This window comes from Myotis nattereri (assembly GCF_964212035.1).
Source record: "Myotis nattereri genome assembly, chromosome: 12".
Taxonomy (NCBI): Eukaryota; Metazoa; Chordata; class Mammalia; order Chiroptera; family Vespertilionidae; genus Myotis; species Myotis nattereri.
In genome coordinates, this window is record NC_138087.1 from 42,148,991 (window position 1) to 42,171,562 (window position 22,572).

Sequence of the window (22,572 nt, forward strand, 5' to 3'; positions counted from 1 at the left end):
CTGCCCGCCCGCCCTGGCTGGCTCTGAGCTCCTCTCAAGGCTACAAAGTTTCAATTACAGAAGGTAAATAAATCCCAGAATAAAAAAGAAAAAAGGAAAAAAGGAGAGTCTGGGAGCTTCCATCGCCGGTGGCCTTGGCCAGCCTGCAAACAGCCATCAGCCCCTCACCCAGGCTGGCCAAACCTCCATGGGGTGAGGGTCTCCACTGGGGGAAGGGCTTGACCAGCCTGCAAACAGCCATCAGCCCCTCACCCAGGCTGGCCAGGCACCCAAGCGGGACCCCTACCCTGATCCGGGACACCCTTCAGGGCAAACCAGCCAGCCCCTACCCATGCCCCAGGCCTCTATCCTATATAATAAAAGGGTAATATGCAAACTGACCCTAACAGCAGAACAACTGGGAATGACTGGACACTATGACACACACTGACCACCAGGGGACAGACGCTCAATGCAGGAGCTGTCCCCTGGTGGTCAGTGTGCTCCCATAGGGGGAGCTCTGCTCAGCCACAAGCCAGGCTGATGGCTGCCAGTACAGTGGTGGTGGTGGGAGCCTCTCCCGCCTCCTCAGCAGCGCTAAGGATGTCCGACTGCAGCTTAGGCCTGCTTCCCGCTGGCAAGTAGACATCCCCCGAGGGCTCCCAGGCTGCCAAAGGGATGTCTGATTGCCAGCTTAGGCCCAATCCCCCGGGGAACAGACCTAAGCCAGCAGGTGGTCATCCCCCGAGGGGTCCCAGACTGTGAGAGGGCACAGGCTGGGCTGAGGAACCCGCCCCCCACCCCCATGCACAAATTTTTGTGCACTGGGCCTCTAGTCAATATATATAAAAGCCTAAGTGACTGTTCGACTGTTCGACTGGTAGCTATGATGCTTCCACCAGGGGGAAGATGCTCAACGCACAGGCATGGAAACATGGAACAGACTGATGAATCTCAGAAGGAAGTGGGGAGGGGGGCGGGTGGGAAGAGATTAACCAAAGATCTTATATGCATACTAGAAGCTCAGTGCATGGATTCGTGCACTAGTGTGGCCCCTTGGCCTGGCCTGCTGGGATCAGGCTGAAACCGGCAGTCTGACCTCCCCTGAGGGGTCCCGGACTGCAAGAAGGCGCCAGGCTGAGGACCCCATTGATGCACGAATCCATGCACTGGGCCTCTAGTAACCCTATAAAACAGACTAAGGTGCCTCACAAACAGCCTCAGAGTGTCTTCATCAGCTCAAACTCTATCACATTGTATCAACTTCTGTACATTGGAATTATACCTGCTGCCTGATCTTTAGAATGATGAGTTCCCCACATATAGTTCATGCTTGATTTTGTAGGGCATAAATATTATAATATTTTAAGAGTTGCTATCATTTGAGAACTTGCCCTATGTCAAGGAAGGTTCTAATTACCTCACGCAAATTAACTCATTTCATTCTCAATAATTTTATGAAACAAATATGTTCCCCATTTTACAGATGAAGAAACGGAAGCAAAGAGAGAGAGTTGCCCAAGGTGCATAGCTAAAAGTGGCCAAACTGAGTTTTACATGGAGCCTGCCTGACTGTAGAGCCTTCGCTCTTCACAAGGCCTCACAGTGCTTTGGCGGCTTGGTTGCCCAGAGCTCCAGGAAAAGTTCAAGATCTAAAATGGTGATTATCCCCTTTAATCTCTGGGACTCTACGGTCTGTGTGTTCTCTCATGAAGAACCTATTAAACCAGGGGTGGGGAACCTTTTTTCTGCCAAGGGCCATTTGCATATTTATAACATTATTTGCAGGCCATACAAAATTATCAACTTAAAAATTATCCTGCTATATTTGGTCCAACATTTAATTAACTTACCCCTAATGCCTTGGCAGGGCCAGACCAAATGATTTTGAGGGCCTTATAAGCCCCCGGGCCAGACATTCCCCAACCCTGTATTGAAGGGTGAATAAGAACTTTATTTTGCAGTTGAAGAGGAAACTTTATAAACATATTGCTCATTCCTTTTGTGCAGCAGAGAAAAAGCATACAGGTATACAGGTAGTGAAGACGGCATAGAGAGGGTCATATGTGACAACTGCTCATTTCCCACTCTCATTTCTCAACTGGGTACAAAAAGATCCTTTTGAATCCCTAAGTATGTAAATAGTTAATTTCTTTTCTTTCTTTCTCTTTCTCTTCCTCTCTCTCCACCCTCCCTCTTTCTTTCTTCCTTTCTTTTTGAAAACAAAACAAAACAAAACAATTGCATTACTTCAAGCAAATAAGTAATGCCACATCCAATCTAGCCTCCTCGCCTTCACCCACATTGTCTTCACTCTCATTCTTATTTTCTGACCTGGGGTTAATATTCCTGTTCCTTCCTAGTCCACCTCGTTACACACTTTTCCACGGCCACTCCATTCCCTACAGGTTCCAGTTCATACCTCTTCTGAGCTTCTACAAGAATATACAAACTACAAAGTCTCCACCTCTGCCATTACCACTTCATGTGTTTCTTTTTTTTTTCCTTTTCTCCATCAAACCAGTTGTAAACACCTTAAAAACATAGATTGTTTTTTGTTTTTTGTTTTTTTGTATACAGGGCTGGCCACTACATGGAGCTACATAAGCTCCACAATCATAGCTATGTTTCTGGCCAACAGGTTGCATCTTTCTGCAAGAGACATACTTTTTTGAGAATCTGAGGGGAAAAATTATTCTACATTAAAAATTATTTATTAATTTTATATATAGAGAGAAATAATCAATTTGCTGTTTCACTTATTTTTGCATTCATTGGTTGATTGTTGTATGTGTGCTGACTGGGAATCGAACCCACAACCTTCGTGTATAGGGATGATGCTCTAACCAACTGAGAAACCTGGCCAGGGCCCTATTTCCACATTTTTTAAAGTTTCCCACAATTAAATTAAACCTCATTCAAAGATGGCATTACCCCCTTGAGAGGCATGGACTTCAAATTAATATCTCCTGCTTTAGGCTATATTCAATTAAGAAGCCTAAACTTATAAGCTTGCAAATTAAAATAAAAACAAACGATTTTTGCAGTATTTATCACCACACTAAGATGATTTGGGGTGAGAGGGAAATTTTAGAAGTGTAATCTGGTCTGATTAAGATGATATTTACAGAGTACAAGCAAACATTCTTTCACTATTCTACATCATACAGTCGTATATGTCAGGGTCTAACCTGAGAGAATGATGAGTATTTATAATAAAATATATGCATTACTACTTTCCCTTCCTGAGAAACATATGTACCATCCTATTTTAGGTATTCAGTTCATCACAATGATTGCTTATATCTGGACATTGTTTTATGCCATAGACTCTAACCTTTTCCAAGTTATATTTGGAGGGCACTGTTGAAAAAATGAAAAAGGAAACCACAAGAACCTGAAATTGCCAGCATGATATGTGAACACCACAGCTTATAAAATATATGCCGTGACATGTTTAAACAGGTCTCTGTGACACAGCTTTCATTTAGACCCTTCTGCTCAGTGTCCTGCCATCAGCCTTAGCCAAATATGGTTTATTGTAGACATTCTGGCCTCTCAGAGGGACATGGAAAAATCTTGCTTTAAGACAAGTAACTCAGCCATAAGGAAAATACATCCCTGGAAAATGCTGCTATAAATAAGGATGTTCTTTTGGTCATGTCCTTTGAATCATGCTCTACTTTTCTCACATCTTAGATTTTATCTTGTAGGAACAGAAATAAAGTAATGGTAGTTAACATATAGCTTTGAAACAAAATAACCCATACGTGTGAACACTGGTTCCTCACATATTAGCTATGTAAGCTTTGAGTCATCCATCCATCATCCATCCATCCCTCCATCCATCCAACCATATAAAGATCTGCTAAATTCTCTATTCTGTAGCATTCTTATCATCAGGCTGCTAATGATAAAATGCTGATGTAAAGAGATTGCTGTTTTGAAAATTCCAACAGACTGGCAGAAATATACAACAGAACAAGCACTGCAATATATTGCAAAGTGTAAAAAATATGCTGAAGTGAAATGTATTGTGATGTGACTTTGCTAAGCTTTAGTTTTCTTATCTTTGAAATGGGGATGTTACCTCACAGAGTTGTTTTGAAGATTAAATAAGGTAACACTTGACTCACATTTTCTATGTAACACACATTATGCTAACAGTTCATTAAATGGGAGCAATTGCTATTGTAGTTGTAGCAGTCAAAACAACCTTAAAAGAACTCTCAGCAGTTGTAATATATTTTAATCCTTCCTTTCAGTTTTCACCGCTCTGTATTATTTTAGGCCATTGTTCTCTCATATTGTTGCTAGCCTTCACAAATCCATTCATTCTCTTCTCTCCCCATACGGCCTTGCCTGTTTCTACCAGGCTAATCTTCTGCAAATATTTTTATCTTATCACCTTCCTTTTCATACATTTGCAACGGCCCTTCTTTTGCCTATAATCCTAAGGCCAAACTCCTCTTTCTGATGTTCAAGGCCCAATATTTTGGGCCCCACCTCACCTACTCAAACCTCCATTTACATTTTTTTCTACTCTATCTGGCCTAACGCTTCACCTTTGCTTTTGCAATTCTTGCCTAGAACATTCTACCAGCATACCCCTTTTACTTTCAAAGTCCCATATATTCTTTAAGACCCAGCTGAAATATCACAACCTACCTAAACCCTGGCCAGACTAATCCCGCTTGATAGTTAACCCGTTGTACGCCATAAGCATCTACAGAGGCAAGTGGACCTTCCCCACACACCACGCGAGTCTATAGCCGCAAACCCTGCTATCAACTTTGGTCGCCCAATTTTAAAATCAGACTTGTTAGTGACATCTCTGGGTTTGTAAAGAAAATTATGGTATCTAAATTCATACATATCCCAGTGCATATGGAAGAAATGGGGATGGTTTCCGTTTGGGACACGTGGCAGTTAACTGGTTAAGAGTCTACTGAGCTCTAGGCACTAAAGCTAATACTGCTATAGTTAAGCATCATAGACCCTGTTTTACAAGACAGGAAACACAGCATGAAATCCATTCTACAAAATGTGATCCTATCTCTGACTCCTAAATCCAGTTTTATAGCTGTGCAAGACTATGCTGATAATGATCTCTTTTTGCAGTGAATATATATATTTCTGTCTCTAGTATAAGCTATAACACATTCCTTACTGTTCCATGCCTAAAATCAGCAGTTAATAAATATTTAATAATTTGTTATTTATATTAACTTCCTGTGTTACATTGATTTTTATAAAGATGCTCCTTATATAAATAATTTGCTTATATTGACATGTAAATAATAAATCATATTTTAATTGATTTAATTATATAACAAAACTTTTACATTAAATGAAACTATTAGATATAAAAGTATTCATTTTTTAAATGCCAGGACTAGCATTTCTTGGATTTTTATTCTAGGGCTAACATTTTTCAAGGTCACAATTTTTTAATTAAGCCGAACACAATTTGGTACATGAAAGTCAAATTTGCTACCATTTTTACTGCACAGGGTTTGAAATGTTCCTTTTTAGAGGGAAGGGGCCAAAGCTCAATGTGTGAACATAACGCAAATGATGATGAAATAGCAAGTGCCTTGTAAACATAGTTACAGAAGGATGACACTCGCAGGCTGTGCATTTCTATGCTGAACTCATTCAGATTTGGAGAAAATAGCTACCTGATCAATTTCACTTTTACACCTGTCATCGCACTTACTTTAATGGACATTTACTTTTATCCCCAGCAATTATTTGTCACGTCACGCTTTAGTATTAAAAGCGGTTTTCAGTATTAGTCAGTGTAGCCTAAAAGAGCCACTGAAGGGAAAAGAAAACAGTCCCCACCCACATCTGTGCTTTGCTGTGTAACCTCCGTTTGTTCTTGCCCCTCCTCCTTTCTTTATAATGCCACTGAAAGGCAGTATGTAGCCCATTGTTAATTCCCTTCTACTCATCAATTAAATCCTTAAACCCTCTTGGCTCATTATCTGAAGAGTCAGTTCCAGTATGTTAGGTTTACTCTACGTAATTTAGCAGATTTCTACCTTTGGCTAAGCAATGAATGTTAGGAGTTACTATACATTTTTTTTTATCACCAAAATTGTGAAAACAGGAATAATTACTTAAAAAGAAATATTAGTAGCTCATTCTAAAGAGAATGCGATGACAAGCGTGCTGGATGTTAAGCAAACAGTGGCCAACCGTGAGCATTTTATATCATAAACAATTTCACTTGCGTGTCAAGTATCCAGCCAACATGATCAGCACCATGGCCTGATGTGAAGCTTTGCTGGAGGCGAATGAGTGCCCTTGATCTACACTTGCACAGGTTTTCTGCTCTCCTATGAGTAGGAGTAGTCGTCAATAAATGCAAAGCAAATAACTGACAAATATTTCTGGAGCTTCAGGTATGATCATCAGCTCACCCTCACTGCACTTGAGGAAGAGAGTACATTCCACCAACAATGCCAAGGAGACCTCAGATCGCCTGATGAGATTTCCACTGGCACTCCGGGCTCAGGTTTGTTTTACTGGTGAAACGAAACCTGAAAGCCAGTAAGTAGCAAAGCAAAATGTCCGGGCCCTAGAGCTAAAGCATCGAGATTCTTTTTCTTTTGTTACTTGCAACCTGCAAACAGCTCTGCCGTGTCCCGCGAGTGGCATTTGTACCTCTAGAGCAGTGGTTCTCAACCTTCTGGCCCTTTCAATACAGTTCCTCATGTTGTGACCCAACCATAAAATTATTTTCGTTGCTACCTCATAACTGTAATGTTGCTACTGTTATGAATCGTAATGTAAATATCTGATATGCAGGATGGTCTTAGGCGACCCCTGTGAAAGGGTCGTTCGACTGCCAAAGGGGTCGCGACCCACGGGTTGAGAACCGCTGCTCTAGAGAGAAAGAGTAGGCAGCTGTCAAGGGCTCCACTGTGCCCTCACCTAGACCTCTCTTACTTTTATCACCTCCCGAGTGTTGACAGAGCCGCTCAAGCCACGAGGCGACATTTGAGGTAATGGAGTTCTGTGCACATCTCTGGAAGTCTCTGATAAAAACTATGCTTCTTTGTTGAATGTGAAGAATGATTTTTTTTTTCTGATTTCTGGGAATGGTTCACAGGACACAGACTTACGGGTCTACTAGAATATGTCACCAGGAGTCATCGTCATGCCTGCGCCTGAGTTTGGTTTTATAACATTTCTTAGGGGGGAAAGTGATTATCACAGCAGTTTCCAATCATCAATTTTCTTACCTGTCAATGTCCATGCACCTTATTAAATGCGAACACTTGAGAGGAGATACAAGGTGTTGTTTAATACCTTAGATCAGGTTCTTAAAGTGTATTCCCCCACCCTGACCCCAACCAGCAACATCGGCATCACCTGAGAAATGGTCAGAAATACCAGTTCTCAGGACAGCAATCTCCCCATTTTACCCAAAAAGGAACAGAAGTTCAAACAAGGTAAATGTAAAAGTGGGACTTCTTACTACAGAAGATGATTTAAACTAGGTCCTGAGGACTGCACTGCGCTGTGGCACAGAGGCAGTGAACAGCACGTAATGTTCAGGGGATGGTACTGAACATGATGAAGTTGAAACTCTTAGGTGAAGGGAGGTGCGGTGGAGGGGGCTGGGATGGAGGCCAGAAACAAGCGTTTGTTTTCCCTCCCCACCCCACCTCGGAGACAGGAAAAAGCCCTTGAAGAATTTATGCATGGATAAGTCCAGCATATAGAGAAAGTGAACTCTGAAAGCAGTTGACATGTGTCTCCATTCTATTCTGCTTCTACTTCTTAAGCTGTTGACTCCTCTGACTAAACTCTGCACTCTTGCCCCTAAAGGCATGGGTCTTAACTTGTACTGCTAATACTGCAACCTGAGTCCAGGGCCCTCCCTAAACCCAGAGGAGCCCCTCAGGTCTATCGCTATCTTGGAATAGGCCTGCAAGATGGAATACCATGAAATTAGTGATCTCATTGATTGGGAAGAAGGAAATGACAGAATGAAGACTCCACAGGAACATGTGACTGCTACAGTGATAGAATGGAACATGTCATGAATGCTATTATCCTGGGGTTTTGCTGACTACATCTCCCAGTGGTCTTTTCATGCAGCAACAAAACATTTTTTTACCGTTTTATAGCTCACATGACAGAGATTTAAATCTTGACCACATCTGGACAATGCAAGACCAGAAAATCATTTCTTTCTTTTTTCTTCTTCTTCTTTGATTTTTTTTTTTTTTACAATATACAAAATAAATCTCAGAAAATCATTTCAAATTAGATTGTGAACTCAAACACTTTTTAAGGTACGTGTTCAGCTAAAAAAAAAATCTGAAGGCTTTTACTCTCTGCACTCCCCAGGCTATTTAATTTACCCTGTGTAATTATTTGTAATAATTACAAGGTAAGGCAGTAGCCTTGCCAGTCACAAGTTCTGGGATCAAAGGACAGCATGTGAATGCTGATTTCATCATTTATGAACAATGTCCCCTTGAGTAATTTATTCAACCTTTATATTCTGCTGTTACATCATCATTTGTAAACGTGAGTAAAAAGAGTACCTTCCCAGAGACGGCCCCAGAAACCATATTTTCATGACATGTCTACTTGAACTTGAAATGGTGCTTGTGGCTCATGAAAACATGCAAAAAATTTGGCATAAAATGAAACTAGTTTTAGGAAACTCACCTGATCTCCTTCTTCTACCTCACAGAGTTTCTCCTCCGTTGCAGGATTAAAGACAGGAAATTTCTTGCCACTCACTGAATTATGCCATTCATTATTTATGAAGATCTGTAGAGAGGAAGAGAAAATAGACAAACAGGCATTTAAATATGCAGCAAATTTGATTTTTTAAAATTAAATATATTTTTTATTGATTTCAGAGAAGGGAGAGGGAGAGAGAGAAATATCAATGATGACAGAGAATCACTGATAAGCTGCCTCCTGTATGGACCCCACTGAGAGGATTGAGCCCACAACCAGGCATGGGCCCTGACCAGAATCCAACCATGACCTCCTGGTCCATAGGTCAATGTTCAACCACTGAGCCACACCAGCTGGGCTTAACCTCCGTATTCTTGAATAAATAATTTAAAACTGAATTAAAGAACCTAGAAGCCAATAACTACACATTACCGAGACCTATAATATTCTGTACATGGGTGCACTATGATATTTGTGCACCCATGTAAAATAAACAAACAAGGGGGAGGAGAAGCCTTATTTGCCTGTTGACATCAATATAATTATTCATATGACAAAACAGCACCAATCTATGTATTTGGAGGCATTCAAAAGAACTGTAGTGCTAGCCCTGGAATTGACAAGAAAATGATGTAAGCACGAATACATAAAGGGGATGGGGATGAAAAGCAGTTCAGATGAACAGACGAGATGTGCAAAGACACCTATCTGGAGGTACAGGAAAGATAGATGTATCAAGAAAATTCTTGTTTCTCTGGTAGGGATATGGAATACAGATGAGGACCATGAAATTCCTATTGTCCTTCATGAAGAATAAAAGACACTGGCATCTTATTTCAACTTGAAGCAAAATAAATTGAGATTAAAATACCGACTTGCCCAACGTCTTTTAGAATGAATCAGCATTCTAGCTATCAAACACACATTTTATAGAATCCTGTAATTACTCTTAAAGAGTATTTTCTTTTATGCATCTCTAGCCCTTACCTTTGTATTTTTTCCCCAAGGGATGGCTGGGAAAGACCTTAATCAAAGTGTCCCAAATTCAGCTCACAGTCATCTCTAGCTTTATGCTGCTCTTAACTCAAATTAAGCTCTAAAATGTGCTCAAGTACATTCATATTCTCTCTCTCTCTCTCTCTCTCTCTCTCATATACTTTCCCTCTCCTGTTAATGAGAAGCACAATTCGTAATCATCCTTTTGGATGACTTTGTTCTATACAATCATAAAGAAACTTACTTACTTTGTTCTTCCTACCGCCCCCCCCCCCGCAACTTCTGCCTAATTAAAATTTAATTTAATTTTCACCCAGTTATCATAATCTTCTGAAATCAGCCTAGTTCAGATTTTGTCCCCTCCTCAGAACATTTAGGTGGTTCTTGTTTACAAATTCCTTAGCATGATAATAAGGTGGCTTATGACCTCACTTTTCCAACCCTTTATCCTATTATTTCCTCAGTTTACCTTTGTTTCAGCCTCATTTTGCTGTCTGAAATACCATGCCCTTAGGCTCCACACACCTTTTATGCATGCTGTTTCTCAGGTGGAGTTTTACTCTTCTCTTGTACTCATACCTCAACTTGTCCTTAAAATGTCATCAACTCATGAAGATTTTACTAGTTCCACTTGGATTTAACCTCTTTTTCCCCTCTAACATAGTGTTTTAGTATCCTATTAAATTACTTATTATGTTCTGCTTTGTGTTAAAGTTAGAATCTACATATCAGCTCACCTAATTCCAAACAAAAAAACTAAAGACATCATGGTACTTGCCTAAATTTTTTAGCCAGTCTGCAAAATTTGCATCAAATTCATTCCTAAATTTTTAATTTTCCCTTACTTCTACCCTAAAGATAATATGACCTCTTAGACTTTATAGCTTTTAAACTAAGAGCACAAGTCTCACCCTGTCAGAGACATACCCAGAATTCCATCCTTCCACTGTATAATTTCATGAAAAAACAAATAAAAACGAGATATAGAATTAATTATATTTTGTTGGTCCTGTGGTGTGAATACTTATAAAAACTTTAATATCATCTCTTGTGACCAAATTTAGATATTTTTTTTGCAGCTTGAGCTCTTCAGCTACTTGCAGAGTATAACGTGGCCTTTTTGGGCTCTGAAACTGCCTGAAGTCAGATCCCAACCGCCAACCCCAGGGCTCCCTCCAACACCCCATGCCTCTACTGATTGTACTGTTTGATATATTGTAGTCCTTGCTTCGTTGTTAAATAATACTCCCTGTACTGTAATTGTGTGATCAAAGAGAGCTCTTGTCTATAGGCCTGGGCCAAAACTAGGACTTGATAAATGCTTAATCATATATGACCCATTGTTCTCACCTCACAACTTCACTTGCTAGATCACTGAGTCACTGAAAGTCCAGTTGCCCCCACCAATCAAAAAGCACATGATGGAAGTTTATGATCTTTCCCCCCAGCAACCCATCTCTTTGATCATCAGCTCCTTGCAACTTTTGCCTTTATAAACCCTGCCCTTTCCCCTCCATTTTGGAACATTTTCTTGGTTCATACCAAGGGCTATGTTTCCCAGTTTGCAAATTGTTACCTGAATAAATTCTCTGTACCTTTCTTTAAAAAGATATCTCCAGCCCTAGCCAGTTTGTCTCAGTAGATAGAGCACCAGCCTGGGGACTGAAGGGTCTTGAGTTTGATTCCAGTTAAGACACATGCCAGGCTTATGACCTCAATCCTCAGTAGGGGGCGTGCAGGAGGCAGCCAATCAATGATTCTCTCTCACCACTGATGTTTCTCTCTCTCTCTCCCTCTCACTCCCTTTCTGAAATCAATTTAAAATATATATATGTGTGTGTGTGTGTGTGTGTGTGTGTGTGTGTGTATATATATATATATATATATATATATATATATATATATATATATATATAATCTTCAGCCTGGCCAGTGTTGTACAGTGGTTGAGAATCATGGTTGGATTCCTGGTCAAAGCACATGCCTGGGTTGTGGCTCTATCCCCAGTAGGGGGCATGCAGGAGACAGCCGATCAATGATTCTCTCTCACCATTGATGTTTCTATCTCTTCCTCTCCCTTCCTCTCTGAAATCAATAAAAATATAAAAAATGCACTCTCTCTTTAAAAAAAGATATTTCCAGATTTTGGTTTTCAGATGAAACTTTGCAGCTCTTACTTGAGTCCCCCTAGGTCTGTGATAATTTGAAGTTTCAAGTTCTCAATAATACATCTCTTGATGTATTATAGCTTATTTTACTGTTGTATCTAAGCTATGTCTGAAAAACCCAGTTCAAATGAAAGTCAGTGAATGTTTTATAAATGAGAATTAACCTAAAATAAGAACACAAGTTTATCTAGCAGCCTCAGGCAACTAATGAGACCAAAGATGACCCCAAATTACCAGCAACTGCTCTGCATTATTCAGTTTTAACCTTTTATATAGGAGGACACTGTGAGCTCAACTTTTGTTTGAATTTGTGTTTATATTCACATAATCCAAATGGTCACTTTTTTTTTCCTCCAGAAAAGTGTTTATCAAGTCCTGAGTAAACACCTGTCTCATTATTTGGAAGGTACGAGGGGAAAATGAGAGATGAGTGAGGCATGACCCCTGCTCTCAGGAGGCTCATGATTTATGAAGAGAGTGCATTTATATCACGATCAGCTGGGAAAGAATTGAAGGTTGTGCAATAAAATCACCAACGCAGTGCTTTTTAGTTAATAAATTGCAGAGCGGAACTCTGGGCAGAGAGGGACGTGGGCTAGAAGAATGCATCCTTGAGGGGTAGGATTGGATTGGTGGAAAAAGAAAAACAGTGAGCAGAGGGAGGGGATGTGCGGAGATATTTGTAACAGTGCGGAGATTAGCCTGGGACAGAGAGCCACAGTGGAAACAAGTCGGAGATAAGTTCTGACAATGAAAATGAGGCCAGCTTGTGGTGGATCTTGCTCTCCAAAGGGAGAATTTAGACTCTATTCTGGCTATAATAAAGGAGTGACAGGATCAAATAAGTGTTTTTAGGAAACCTGATTTCAATGTCCCCAGGTGGATTTAAAGTAGAGCAACCAGAGTCCTGATATAGTTGAAATCATTTTAACATTCCAGGCTTGGGGACATGAGGCTTTAGAGTACTGTGACATAGCGCTATAGACTGAAAATTATGAGTTGTATACATTCTCCCCCAAACAGAGGCCTTTCAGCATAACAACAGAACTCAGCACAAATAATGGCATGATCTGGTTGCTATAAAGATCAAGAATTGCACCATTTTATTCCTTCCTCTGAGCTGTGGAGAATTAATTGGTAGGGTCTACCTTAATGATTTGGGGGGGGGGGTGCAATTTTATTGACTTTACATTTGACATTTGCTTCCATCTAACTGTGAGACCAAATGTTTTTTTTTAATAATCCTCCTTCCTGTGGTTTTATAAAATAGTTACAGTAGTCCCACTTACCTGCCGGGGATAATTTCCAAGACCCCCAGAGGAAGCTTAAAACTGTGGAGAGTACCAAGCCCTATATATACACTATGCTCTTTTCTATACATACATACATACATACATACCCATGATAAAGTTGTATTTATGTTAACCACAGTAAGAGATCAGCAACAACAACTAATAGAATAATTATATGAACCTACTGTAATAAAACATATGTGAATGTGGTGTTATTAAGTAGAATAAGGGTTACTTGAATACAAACACTGTGACACTGTAACAGTCGAGCTGATAACCCAGTGGGGCCCCTAAGTGACTAACAGGTGGGTGAGCATTTACTAATGGGTGGGGAGTATCTACAGTGTGGAGACGCTGGACAAAGGGATGGTTTGGGATTGGGGTGGGACAGAGAAGGACTCAGAATGGCATGAAATTTGAAACTTATAAATTGTTTATTTCTGGAATTTTCCATTGAATATTTTTGGATGTGGTTGACAGAGGGTAACTGAAATTGCAAAAAGCAAAACCATGGATAAAGGAAAAGTACTGTATATGGAAAAATGTAGGTTAACAAATATTTATTACAATGATTATGACACCTATTTAGGCCTGTTGAACTGCACTCTCATTTCCCTCCCTTTGTTCATTTTCTATTTGTTATTTGCCTTTAGTAAGTTCAGAGGAGATGGAATCAGGCTGTAAAAAGAAAAAGAAAAAAAATTCTTGGGTCCTATTTAACCATTATATGTTCTAATTATGAATTTTGGAATCAGGATATATGTGAATAATGTATATAGATATATATTAAACCTCAACTGAAAGTTCACAATATTGATTGGAAATTGTGTCTATGCATTTGTACTTCAAGTGCTTCTTATATGGGGAAAGAATCAATGACAATGTTGAGGCAACTTAAAAATTGATTTTACTCTTACATTTTTTATATGTCATATTTTAGGGGATGTATCATATGACATTAGATTTTCAAAAGTGGCTGTTTTCTGAATGTATTTTAGTGTCCAAATCATACATTAAAAAATATTTTCCAAGTAAAAAATTACTGTCTTAATGTGTTTGATATAAAGCTACAATTCTAAATTAATAAGTCCTTTCTTCAAAGTATTTCTGCCTTAGATCAAACTAAATTTGACTAATAAGCAAAACAAAACTCATTAGCCTTATAGGTTGAGATAAGATTTTGGAACATGTTAGCTTTAGGGTGAGAGAGCCCCTGACTCCCTCCAACCGATATTCAGGATGTCCTATATTCATAGTATCTCTGTTTCTTTGCATTGAATTTATTGGGGTGACATTGATTAATAAAATCATATAGGCTTTAGGCATTCAATTCTATAATACATCGTCTGTATATTGTACTGTATGCTCACCACCCAAGTCAAGTCCCCTTCTGTCACCATTTATCTCCCTTTTACCCTCTCCTACCTCCCTCTATCCCCTTTCCCTCTGATAATCACCACGCTTTTATCTGGGCCTATGATTTTTATTTTTTTGCTTAACCCCTTCACTTTTCTCACCTAGCTCTGCAAGTCACATCATCTCCAGGGGCTGGAACCAAGCCAGTGGCTCTAGATATTATAAGGGAAGTCGGTGCTTTCTTGGTGGCAGAGAGATTTCACAGATCACATATTAAATACCCAGAGTATTTCTCAAGGGTGAGAGAGGTGATGCGATTCCCCTTTTTATGTCACCTGTGAAAATACCCAAACCGGAGAGCCCGTCTCAGCGTGTGGAGTTGTTGTAAACGTACAGAAGCGATGGGTTTTGTAAATGTGTAAACCTTTTCTCAGTTTAGGCACCAAACCCCTTCCCCTTTACCCCCAAACATAACAAAACACAAAACTTTGGAAGAGGGGTAGAGAGAATGAGATGCAGGTTGAATAATCGGAGACTGAACAAAAGTCAGGTGGGGATGTTAAATATTTAAAAGAATCAAAGCTTCAAAGCTAGATCTCTGGCAACTACTTTCAATCCAAACCCTGAGGCAGCAAAGCAAAATGTTGAGACTCAGAGTAAAAAAAAAAAAATCTAAAAGGAAATTAAGGAGGAAATAACAGATGGGAGGAAAATATTTAACTGCAGTAAAAGGAATGAAAACAAAACAAGAAAGTGACCAAAACAGAAGTGGGAGAAATACAAATTTCCTTTGATTTCTGTTTTATATTATAGTCTGTCTTCAATGACATAAGTGTACACTCTTACTTTCTTGTTTGAAAAACCTCTTCAGCCCTTTCAATGCTGGGGAATAGAAAAGCATTTCTGTTTTGAACCACATCTTCACCATGTCCCACAAATGACAAAAATCCCTGTCAACAATTTCTGTACATCATATGTTCTCTGTATTAAAGAGGTAAAATAGAGAAGCACCAGCAAGTTCTGTACATATTTAATAGTTAGCAATATCAAGACCCAATAGTACAATACTTACATATAAGCCTTCTTCCTGCTAAGGAAAATGCAAAATGTAGAGCCTAATTTAGTTGTTTGTTATTTATATTTCTTCGACTTTTAAGAAAGTATTGGGAGAGTATTGCAAATAGTAAGATAATGGGACCTAGGGTGGGAAGTACTTTCTTTGTTCAGGCAAAGTTTCAAGATCTGTGATAATTGTGCAGATTCTCAGCAAACAAATTTCCTTTAGCAAGTCCAACATTACAATAAAGGTACCAGATAGATATATAATATAAAAAATTAAAATAGCAAAATTCAGTCTATGTAATCAATGCCTCTATTTGTGGGAGCTTTAAATATGCACATGCACACACACATGCTCTTTTCTAATTTGCTTATTAGTAGTGGATTTTAATAAAATATTTAATTATAAAGCAATTATTACTCATGTTCTTTTGAACTTAGCTCTGTCTGTTGCCACTGACATCTGGTACATGTGTAATGTATCTGGCTGCAATTATAATAGCATCATGAAAACCCAAACCAACACCACCATCACCCAAGCCAGACAATTGCTATTTAGAAACAACTGTGTCATCATTTTATCAATACATGTATTCTCACGAGATTTCTTCATGCCTGTGTGTGTTATATCAGCCCGTAGATTACCCATGCCACTTCAGGGCATTTCCTTAACTTTGGGTTGCTCTTCAAATGCATTGCTACTTATTCTCTTTAAGGGTTTTTCTCACTCAGCCCTCTCATTCCAGCAAGTAGGTAACAACAAATTCATTAGGCAAAGTCCAATTTAAAAGAACCTTGTGAACACCTGTAGTACTGAGAGTCCTTATGAAATGGGGATAATACCCTCTCTTAAGGTATGTATGACTTACTTTAGTATTTTTGTTAGATTTCTTGAAGCCAGGTAGGTGCCAGACAACAAAATATAATCAATAAAGAAAAAACAAACAAAACAATTTGCCATCCTCAGAGATGAGCTAACATATCACACTCATGAATGTTTATCTCCCGGGAGCAAAATTAATGGTAAGTTCCACCACTGGGCTGTGGCCATAATCTGATTCTTTTTTTTTATTTTATAAATCTTTTACAGAGAGAAAGGGAGAGGGGCAGAGAGTCAGAAACAACGATGAGAGAGAAACATTGATCAGCTGCCTCCTACACACCCCTTCCTGGGGATGTGCTCGCAACCACGGTACATGCCCTTGACTGGAATTGAACCTGGGACTTTTCAGTCCTCAGGCCGACGCTCTATCCACTGAGCCAAACCGTTAGGGCCATAATCTAATTCTTGTTGGACTCAGACACTTTTTGAAAGGAAAGGAAAGTAATTCTAACCTGAGTGTGAGTGACTCTCTGTCTGAAACAGGGAGTCAGGTCTGTAAGGAACTAGATTGGTGGTCACTGTAGATAAAGTTATAAAGTTCACCCAAAACTTTTAGACTGTTGTTGCTGGTCAACAGACCTAGCTTGAGTAGCAACAGTAAAGCCTGGAAGTCTGTTAGAAATACAGAATCTCATATGTATCTCAGCTCAGGCCTACAGAATCAATCTGCATTTCAACAAGATCCCTAAGTGATTCACTGGCACATTCAAATACAAGAAGTACTACTCTAGAGTAACTTCTCTCTATTGGTCCACCCGTTTGGGGGTGTACCACTCAACTCATTCCTCTCCCTTATCATCCAAATTTCAGTGCTCACAATCAGAGTAAAGAAGGCACTTGTTAGAGACAATCCAGTGAGATACAATACTGTTTTTAGTGCTCAGAGGAAATAAAACAAAATCATGTGGGAACGTATTGAATGTTAAATGAGAAGATTCAGAATTCAGCTTATTCTGTCTTTGCCACATAAGAGCTATATGACCTTTAGCAAATCACTTAAGCTTTGTGAGCTCTGGTACCTAAACTTTAAAATGGGAGACTAGTAACATCTTCTCTAGCTCCGTTCCAGTGCTCAATTATGAACCTCAAACGACATCAATAGATAAAAGCCGTTTTGAACTGTGCCTAGAAATTCAAGTATTCATTCCACTTATATTGGGAATGGAATAACTTTAGAATTCTAGGAAGAATCTTGGAAAGAGGACGGTTAAGACTAAGTAGCTAATAAGTGCTGGGCACTTTCTACAAATTACCTTCCTTAATTCTCACAGCCCCTTTCCAAGGCAGTCATTATTATTCCCAATTTACAGACAGGCCAACCGAAACTCAGAGAGATTAGAAGCCTGGCCAGCGTCCTATCGTAAATAAGTGGAAGACCTGGAAATCGAAGCTGAGTTTATCTTGTTAAGCCACTACACCTTGCACATACAGCTATTTGTTCAACTGCTTCCAAATAAAAAGCAAACAAAAAATATTGCTTCAGTCAGATGCGAGTTAAAAGGAGCTCCCAAATGAGGACGGGGCCACTGCACAATCAGCTTTGTCTTGAACATAAGCCCTGTCCTGTTTTAAGCACTCCCCAGTGGTTTCCCTTAAATAAAACCCACCAGGCAATCTGGCCACAGCCTGTGTCCCCTCTCACCCATTCCCTCCTTTCCTCACTTTACTCCACCACATTCGCCTTTTGATAGTTCTCTGAACAGACCACGCTCTTCTGCACGGGGTCTTTGCCTGTGCTGTGAACTCTGGACCTTTGTTTGGCCCCACCCTCCAGAGCCACCTTATCCCCTGCATGTCTCAGGCTCGCCTTACCTGTGCTTTCCTTTAACAGACCTCCAAAACCTCATCGAAAAGAAGCTCTTCCTCTCACATTCTCTCAGCTTCTTTCTTCTTTCTAACATTTATAATTTGTGATTAAATTATTCACTTATTTTCTTCCGCATACCACACCACACACCCTCCAAGAATATAAGCTCCATGAGGCAAGAATTAGTCTTCTTGTACCGTAAGACCTCACACAAAGCAGTCATTCAATGACGTTAAATAAAGAAAAGGGAAAATGGAAGAAATGAGTGAAGAGGAAGGGGTATTTAAACATGTATGTGCCTGAATTTCTTTGTTGTAAGAATTTATAAGGAGATAATGGAGCCTAGCTTCATAATATTCAATGATTCATAACTTTTCTCTATTAAAAATATATCTTTTGGATGAAAGCTCCAGTTTCAAAAATTTCAAATGGACTTACATTATTTAGCACATTTTGGGAAAGAAAGCATTTATTTCTTGCCCTTGGTGGACTGAGAGCAATTATTTAGCATATTTGGGGAAATAAAACATTTATTTCTTCCTCCTGGGAACAGCTGAGCAGCAACTGGAGAGACTCCTGGTCACGTCCCCTGCAGTAGTTGGGGATGAACAAGTGAACAGGACAGGATTCCAACACGTCCATGCCCCAAAGCAGTGACGCTGATCTCAGGGAAGTCACTTGGTGTGAGGGCTCAGGCTATCAGCATTCAACGTTTAGTTTTGATTCCTGAAATCCTGGATAAATCCTTGGAACTTTGCTCCAATGTGATCCTTGCAGCCATACAGCTATTTGTTCAACTGCTTCCAAATAAAAAGCAAACAAAAATAATGACTGCCTTGGAAAGTGGCTGTGAGAATTAAGGGAGGTGGGGCATGACTGTGCAAGAAAGGGTGACAAAAAGACTAGAAGAAAAGGAGAAACAGCTCTAGGAAAGGCGGAGTAAAAAGAAATTCTAGAGAACTGAAAAAAAGTCAGAAAAATAAATAGGACGAGGGTAGCTAATAGTAATCAGTCACTTTCCATGTGCCAGGTACTATTTCAAGTGGTTTATGTGCATTAAACTCATTTAATGCTTTCATCCACCTTAGGAAAGTGGTACCTTTATTATTCCCATTTTACACACAAAGAAACCGAGGCAGAGAGAGGTAATATAGTTTGCCCAGTGATCACAGAACTTTCAAAGAAGGTCTTCATTTAAAGGCTCAATAAAACGGGTGAGTTGGCAGACGTATGATTCATTTAGAGTTGGAAAGGGGATAAATGAGGATAGAGATGGGATCCGAGTTTATGTGGATTTATAATGATGTTATTGAGGTTTTAAATTCTAAAAAACCTTTGTATCATTTTAGAAAGTTATTCTTAACTCTGATCTCTGTTTTATCCACCCCATCAAAAAGCTAATCAGACTGTACTAGAGAATAAGTCATAAAAAAGATATGCAACAATGACTTCTTTTGTTTAGGGAAAAGCAGCCTGAAGCTTGAGAGTATGTCGTTCTACCTCTACCATATTTGTAATAATTTTTTTGCTATCCAACCCTGCTTGTCTATTCCCTCCACCTTGCCCCAGAGACCAATATACTTCTAGTGATAATAAAGAAGGGCTTTAACATAGGAAGAGAAAAATAATTCAGAGGTTCGGGACTGGCCACAGAAGGTACTTTCTCAGACACTATACAATCCTTGTTTACTTGGTTTGTAACCAGGAAACTTAGTTAATAACCTTCATTTTTTCAACTCCTCTTCCAAGTGCAAATCCAATACAATTCTTCGGTGGGGCACAGTAAAAAGAAAATGCAAAGGCATTTGAAAAAGCTCACCCATTTAGATTTAATTACATACATAACTGGTGTCCTCCCAAGTGTGAAAATGCTGTAACCAATAAATCAGACAATAAAATGCTATCTGAGCAGAACAGATTTATTGAGAAGATGTGTGAGCAATCAAAATTCACTGACTTGCATTGGGTATTTTTACCCAGAAAAGTTTTTAGATGCAAGAGCAAATCCTGCTCGTTGAATCTTGCCTTCTTTTGAACACTTAGGTCAGTCATGTTCCCTAAAGGGGTGTTCTTGTGCAATGACTTTGAAGAGAGCAGATTTTCATCTTAAAAACTGCTCTGTGTTAAAGAATTACCAGATCTGTGTTTGTATGTTAGATTTTAATGACCATCTCGTTCGTCTAATACTGTTTCTTACATGCTTAATTAATAACTACTAACTGAAGCTTCATTTAGTAGGAAGAGTATTTTAGATTAAAGCTTCTTCTGCAAAGCTCAATTTTTAAAAATGAGACATTCAGACTACCAAATATCTCCCCTAATCAGCATAATAATAAAAATAGACTCTTTGTAACATTAAAACATTGCCAGTGATTCTGATCTTTATGAAACCCTTTTTTTTTTTTCAGTATGCCTTGTATTGGAATTTCTTGTGAATGAACCAAGTTGGAGTAAGAAATATGGGAAGGCTCAAGTCTCAAGTCTTGTCATCTTTTGGGCATACTTTTGCCAAGTGTAAATTGTTGGAGGGTATAGACTCACCACATTTTAATGCTCCCATTTGGAATAAAATTAAATGAAAAAAAAGTTTCTCCTTTTAATAAAACCTTGTGAAAATAATGCATTAATACACTTTATAGCTGTTGGTCAATCATGTTAAAGGCACATTCTGATCTCTGCAGACATGTTCCTAAGGAAAAGAGCCAGTCAGCTGAGCCACTTCCTCATTTTTTGTACATGTACAAATGAAAATGACCTTAGGATTCACAAAATCATCCATGGTTACAAGTAAGGAAATAAAACATGTAAATAATAGTGAGGCTTTTACTTTATCATTAAATTATAATGCTCTTGGGTGTTTTTTTTTTTTCATTGACTGATTCAGAAAGCAAAAATGGCTCTGCTTGAGTTGAAATACTTCCTTTCTTCCCTTACTTTCTCCATCACAACATAAAGCTAAAGAATTTTGCTTAGACTGGCATTGTTTTTCTATTCTTTTATTTGTTTGGGAGTTCTAGGCTCTGACAGGAGAGCTGGCATCTAACTGTGAAACAGGCTAAGTTTCTTGACTGACTCAAACAAGATCCATTTCCTTATTCTCCCTAGCTGTGGATTTTTAAGTTTGGATCAGACTCCTGCCATTGTTTCTCTCTGTATCTATCAGCTAACAAGTACACATCTGCTCCGATGGCAACAAACTTTGCTGAAGAAATAAATAAGAATGCCTTCTTTCCCCAAATATGCTGAATAATGCAAGTCCATTTGAAGTTTTTGAAAGAGGAGCTTTTATTAAATTTATTCAGTACTCAGATTTAAGGTCCTTCGATTTTGACACTCATTAACCATATAGACAGATCATGTTACTTCAGCAGGCCGTTTCTCTTTTTTGTTTTGTTTTTATAAATCATTTCCCACTGTTTGTCTCCTTTCAGTTTCTCTAGCAACTATATGTTCTCTTATACATGCTGGGCTAGTCTGAAGTGAATAGAACTGCTTAGTAAAGTCCACTGTATCCCAACACAAGAACCTTTCATGCAGAAGAGAATGCCTTTCCTTAAAAATACTTTTAAGAAATACATATATGAAAAGTGGCCCGATGTGATTTGGAATTCAATATTTGATCAAGACACTGAACTCAGAACTGCATTTTGAAAGCCTTTCATTTTTGTATTTGCCAAGGGCCTCTTTACACAAGTTACTTAAATTGACCTTTTATGCTTTAAACAAATGTGGTTTCTAGAAACCCGAGGCAAAGCAGCAAACATAAATTGTACTGACCTTCGTATATTGAAACTTCAAATTGGTGAGTGGGACAGGTAAGTCTGGCATGCCTGAGGACGACATTTCTGGTTCAGCTCCTGAAATACAGGTGACAGGCTCAGCGATTTAGTTCTGATAGAGCACTTGGCTTTATTTGTTCCTTTTTATCTGCACAGGCTAAGGTTTATTTGCATACTGGGATATGATTGGATGAACAAACCCGGAGCAAAAAGAAAATGACACTACTTATTTGTAACACCTAGTGCAGGAAGCCCTTGACTTTTTAAAGTTCAATCCTTAAGAAACCAGCGCTCCAGCCCTGCAGCCGCATCTGGAGCCAGGCACTATTTGCAGATGAATTAATTTACAAAGCCCAAACCTGTGCGAAGGGTTCTCAGCGCAGCTGTTCTGGCCACTAAGGCCAGTTATTATTTTTTTGGCTTCTCATGCTCTTTATGCTCCTGTGAAACTTTCCGTTCTCTGACAGACTTGGAATCAGAGGATTTGAGGATTGAGAGTCTAAACCGGCACTTGCTCTCAGCACAAGCTGGTGAGGAGAGG

The 22,572-nt window shown here is 39.2% G+C and overlaps 1 protein-coding gene across 1 annotated transcript in view; it reads right to left on the minus strand.

Annotated features, from left to right (window-relative positions):
- Positions 1–22,148, minus strand: part of ALDH1A1 (aldehyde dehydrogenase 1 family member A1) — a 46,881-nt gene extending 24,733 nt beyond the window's left edge. Inside the window, exons 1-2 of the mRNA XM_081103107.1 lie at positions 22,030–22,148; positions 8,674–8,778 (exon numbers count right to left, since the gene is read on the minus strand). Coding sequence (XP_080959233.1) covers positions 8,674–8,778; positions 22,030–22,095 — 171 coding nt within the window. The 5' untranslated portion in view covers positions 22,096–22,148. The remainder of the gene's footprint in view (positions 1–8,673; positions 8,779–22,029) is intronic.
- Positions 22,149–22,572: the final 424 nt, after the last annotated feature.